This window comes from Trichechus manatus, unplaced genomic scaffold (genome assembly GCF_000243295.1).
Source record: "Trichechus manatus latirostris isolate Lorelei unplaced genomic scaffold, TriManLat1.0 scaffold00236, whole genome shotgun sequence".
Taxonomy (NCBI): domain Eukaryota; kingdom Metazoa; phylum Chordata; class Mammalia; order Sirenia; family Trichechidae; genus Trichechus; species Trichechus manatus.
This window is the reverse complement of record NW_004444172.1, coordinates 2,456,795-2,462,346: the sequence shown is the minus strand read 5'-3', so window position 1 is coordinate 2,462,346 and position 5,552 is coordinate 2,456,795. Positions and strand designations below refer to the sequence as shown.

The 5,552-nt window shown below is 47.8% G+C and overlaps 1 protein-coding gene across 2 annotated transcripts in view; it reads left to right on the top strand.

Annotated features, from left to right (window-relative positions):
- Positions 1 to 5,552, top strand: part of SLC43A3 (solute carrier family 43 member 3) — a 30,707-nt gene that overhangs the window by 2,026 nt on the left and 23,129 nt on the right. For both annotated transcript variants that reach the window (XM_004389251.1, XM_023743137.1), the window contains exon 3: positions 3,941 to 3,987. In XM_004389251.1, coding sequence (XP_004389308.1) covers positions 3,941 to 3,987 — 47 coding nt within the window. The remainder of the gene's footprint in view (positions 1 to 3,940; positions 3,988 to 5,552) is intronic.

The following is a 5,552-nucleotide window of genomic DNA, read 5'->3' as shown; positions in this document are numbered from 1 at the left end:
CCCCCATGACACACATTCTCCCTGAGCACACATTCCCCCCAGCATACATTCCCCGCCACAGCACACATTCCCCCGCAGCACACATTTCCCCCCAGCACATACTCCCCCCAAGCGCACATTGTCCCCCAGCACACATTCCCCCAGAGCACACATTCTCCCCATGGCACACATTCCCCCCCCACCACGGCACACATTCCCCTCCATGGCGCACATTCCCCCCCATGACACACATTCTCCCCGAGCACACATTCCCCCCAGCATACATTCCCTGCCACAGCACACATTCCCCCGCAGTACACATTTCCCCCCAGCACATACTCTCCCCAAGCGCACATTGTCCCCCAGCACACATTCCCCCAGAGCACACATTCTCCCCATGGCACACATTCCCCCCCCCCCCACAGCACACATTCCCCTCCATGGCGCACATTCCCCCCCACGGCACACATTCTCCCCCAGCACACATTCCACCCGCAGCACACATTCCCCCAGAGCACACATTCCACCCCCAGCACACATTCCCCTCAGCACACATTCCCCCCAGCACACATTCCTGCCCAGCACACGTTCCCCTGGAGCACACATTTCCCCCAGCACACATTCTCCCCCAACACACATTTACCCCAAGTGCACATTCTCCCCCAGCACACATTCCCCCAGAGCACACATCCCCCCCCCAGGCACACATCACCCCCCAGTAGCAGCTTTGTTAGGAACACCCCAGGATGTGGACTCTCTCCTCTTCTCTTGGCCTTCCTTCCTGTTCTTCACTGCCTTCCTCTGCTCCAGAGGAGCAAGTCTGTGACAGGAGGAACTGAGCAGGAAAGCCTCCTGTTTCCTGTAAGGTCTGACCTGGGGCCAAGGTTACTGACTTTAGCAAAATCTGAAATTGCCACTGCTTTGGTTTTTGGGTTTTTTGGCCTTCATTCTTGGGGCACTGGCCTGACACCTAAGTCACTCAATCTTCATCCTGTACATCCCCCATTACTCCCCCAAGGCGTCGATAATAAGGTTTCCTGGGTGTCTCTGATGGAGCCCTGGTGGTGCAGTGGTTAAGCACCTGGCTGCTAATGAAAAGGTCTGCAGTTTGGACCCAGCAGCCGCTCTTTAGGAGAAAGATGTGGCAGTCTGCTTCCGTAAAGATTACAGCCTTGGAAACTCTCTGGGGCAGCTCTACTCTGTCCTGTAGGGTCTCTGTGAGTCAGAATCGACTCGATGGCAGCAGTTTTGGTTTTTTCGTCTGATGAAGAGGAGACAGTGGGGTTCCCCAGGCAAAGTCAGGGTCAGGGATGCAATCACACTCAGGAGGTGTGCTACTGGCCTGGGGCCGTTGACGAGCAGTGGCCTGCTGGGGGCTGATAGGGCACAGAAGACTCACACCCTGGGTGGTGGGTACGCTGAGCCACATGCGTGAGATTAGCCATCAGAGAGAGGGACTGGAGGGCCAGCCAGGCCTGGGGATGGGCCAGGAACTGGCCAGCAAGTAAAGCAAATCCCTTATTCTTTATTTCTCTTTCTCTCTTGGTCTTTGGCTCCCTGACTCCTCCTCTTCCCTGTTCCTCCTCTGCCCCTTCCCTCTCCTCTCGCCTTTATGAGGGCTGTGAGGGCACTACTTTGATTATCCTCTGCCTTACTGTCTAAGTCATCTAGTGCTGCTATAACAGAAATACCACAAGTGGATGGTGTTAACAAAGAGAAGTTTGTTCTCTTACAGTCCAGTAGGCTACAAGTCCAAATTCAGGGCGTCAGCTCCAAGGGAACACTTTCTCTGTCGGCTCTGGAGGAAGGTCCACGTCATCAGTCTTCCCTTGGTCTGGGAGCTTCTCTGCGCAGGAACCTCAGGTCCAAAGGATGCGCTCTGCTTCCGGCACTGCTTTCTTGATGGTATGAGGTTCCCATGTCTCTGCTCGCTTCTCTTTTTTATATCTCAAAAGAGATTGGCTTAAGACACTATCTAATCTTGCAGACCTCATCAGTATAACTGCTGCCAATCCATTTTATTACATCATAGTGATAGAGTTTACAACACATAAGGAAATCACATCAGATTACAAAATGGTACACAATCATACAATACTGGGAATCATGACCCAGCCAAGTTGACAGATATTTTGGGGGGACACAGTTCAATCCATGACACTTACTAAACTGTGAAAGGATCCCCATAACCTGTCCTAGGGTAAAATCACCACAAAGTTACAGTAAAGCAAAGAGAAAGATTTTATTCAGCATATGTTCAAAACGGCAAAAGTAGGAAATGGACAAGGATGCTTCCAGAGTCCGAGGAATATTACAGAATAGGCAAAAGTGGGAAAATAGACAAGCATGCTGCCAGAGCCATGTCTGTCCGAGTCTGAGGAACGTTACAGAATCATCAGTACATTACAAATGGGTAAAATCATCGATGGCTTCACCTTTTCACAGATTGGCTAAAAACTGCCCTCATCGCCGTGATTCTACATTTTGATTTGTTTTTCATAGTAATTATTGGTACAGATTTCAGTAACAATAGTCAGAAGGGTCTTCATTGGTCCAACAAATCTTACTAACTAAATGCTAATAGAACAAGAGCGGAAAGTCTGTGGGTCTTTTGTGCTCTGTTTATGTGAAAGGTTCCCTGAAAGATGTTTTGCAAGATTGTCTTAGCTATTGTCTTTATACCTTAGGGCCTAGTTGATGTGTGCTTGTGAGTCCAGCTCCAGCTGGGACACATTTCAGGACAGGGAATAATGGCTCCAATATTATCTCCTAAATCAAACCCTTAATCTTGGAGTCTGACCTGTTGCCATGGAGTCGGTTCCAACTCATAGCGACCGTATAGGACAGAGTAGAACTGCCCCATAGGGTTTTCAAGGCTGTAATCTTTATGGAATCAGACTCACATCTTTCTCTTGTGGAGCGGCTGGTGGGTTCAAACCGCTCACCTTTTGGTTAGCAGCTGAGTGCTTAACCACTTTGCCACCAAGGCTCCTTATTTTGGCATCTAGATCAGTCCAAGCTTTTCCTTTTATAGAGAGGCTACTGAGGCCCAGAGAGAGGCAGTGCCTTGCTCAAGGTCACACAGCAAGGAGGAATTAGGATTCAGTGTTTTGAATTGCAGACCAGGCACTAACCCAGTTCTCCAACAAAGACATCTCTTTAGGCCTGTTGGGACTTCCAAGTGGGAGGGCCTGGGCTCCTCCCACTCTACCCCTGGCCAAGCCTAGCAGTGTCACCTGAATAAATCACATCCTCACTGAGCTCACAGCTCAAGTCTTCCCAGCCTAGCCTTGGACGTTGTTGCTGTTGTTAGCTGTTGTTGAGTTGGCCCTCAACTCATGGTGACCCCGTGCACAATGGAATGAAACAGTGCTCGGTCCTGCACCTTCCCCATTACTAGTTGCTAATCAAACCATTGTGATCCATAGGGTTTTGATTAGCTACTTTTTGGAAGTAGATCACCAAGTCTTTCTTCCTAGTCTGTCTTAGTCTGTAAGCTCTGCTGAAACCTGATCAGCATCATAGCAACACACAAGCCTCTACTGACAGATGGGTCGTGGCTGTGCATGAGGTCCATTGGCTGGGAATTGAACCCAGTCTCCCCCACGAAAGACGAGAATTCTGCTGCTGAACCTTAACCAAAATACCAAACCAAACCAGTTGCCGTCAAGTCAATTCCAACTCATGGTGACCCCATGTGTAGCAGAGTAGAACTGCACTCCGTAGGGTGGGCTGGGCAAAATGCCACTGTTCTGTGAGGTCAGGCTCATAGCTCAATCACTTCAGGGGTCCTTGCACTTGATTCTAAGCCTGGGCAGAAGAGGCATCAATGCCTGTTGAACGCCCAGGCTGAGAATGCGAGTCAAATGCCACATGTGGAGATTGAGTGAGCGGAATTCTCTGTTTGGCCCACCACGTTTCTCCTTTCTTGACAGCGTTCTCCTCCTGTTCTGTTTTTCAGATTTCTCTACACCAGCGCCACGCTCACCATAGCCTTTACTTCTGCAGGTGAGTTCCGTCAGCCGGGTGGGAGGGCGGAGTTGGGAGTGGAGCTCAGGGGCACCTGGTGGGTGGGACAGGTGATGGGCAGGACACATTGCCCCCCGCCCCCCGGCTTTGTGGTTATTCAGAGAACCACTGACTTTGCCTAGCTGGAAAGAGTCATCAAGAGACTGAGTTATTCCTGGTCTGTGAACACAATTTAGTCAGTTGGGAAATGTGGAAAACAAGTACAGGGAGGGGGGTTTCTTCAGAGTAAATTGATTCGGAAGTTAATACATGACTAAGAAAAAAAAATTGGGCGACATCGATAATCAAGAACCTGGTTTAACAGAAGAACTAGATGGTGCCTGGCTACCACCAATGACCGCCCTGACGGGGAACACAACATAGAGTCCCTGATGGAGCAGGAGAAAGTCGGCTGCAGAACTCAAATTGTCGTAAAAAGACCAGACTTAATGGTCTAACTGAGACTGGAGGATCCCCAGAAAGCATGGCCGCAGACTCTCTGTCAACCCAGCACTAAAACCATTCCCGAGGCCAACTCTTCAGACAAAGATTAGACTGGACTATGGGACATAAAATGATGCTCGTGAAGAGGGTGCTTCTTAGCTCAAGTAGATACGTGAGACTAAATGGGCAGCTTGTGTCCGGAGGTGAGATGAGAAGGCAGAGAGGGTCAGGAGCTGGTTGAATGGACACGGGAAATCTGGTGGAAAGGAGGAGTGTGCTGTCAGAGTATAGGGAGAGCAATTAGGGTCACATAACAATGTATGTATAAATTTCTGTATGAGAGACTAACTTGAATTGTAAACTTTCACTTAAAGTACAACAATTAAAAAAAAAAGGGATCTGGTTTAAGCATTCACCATTGCTATGGTATATTTAAAGGTTATTCTCCTAAGGCAAAAATACTACACTTTTTAAAGCATCAGCAAAAAAAGAGGAAGACCCTCAACAAGACGGATAGACACAGTGACTGCAATAATGGGCTCAAACATAGCAAAGATTGTGGGGATGGTGCGGGACCGGACAGTGTTTCATTCTGCTGTGCATGGGGTCACTATGAGTCGGAATCGACTTGCTGACACCTAACAACAACATTGTACTTTTGGTAATTGCTTCGTTTTGCATTATACTATGGACTTGCTGGATATTCAGAGGACTGAAATTTGCTCAAAGTAGAAATAACAATGGAGATAATTAGAAAGTTGTAATGTTACTATATTATAGTAACACATGGGGACGATTATAAGGACAAGTACAAATGGAAAATAAAAGGGTAAATTCCCCTGGTGAAGACAGAGGAAGGAGCTCCCCTCCTCTACTGCCCTATTTAGAATTCACTTTAGATACGTTGTAAATTCTTTGCCTTTCTGAAAAATCTGTAAATGTAACTTCAGGCAATTCTTCTCTACCTTCCTGTTTTTTTCTTTTTTTTATATTTTATTGTACTTCAGGTGAAGGCTTACAGAACAAATAGTTTCTCATGAAACAGTAGTACACATGTTTTATGACATTGGTTAACAACCCCACAACGTATTAACCCTCTAAATTCTCAACCTTTTTTTTTT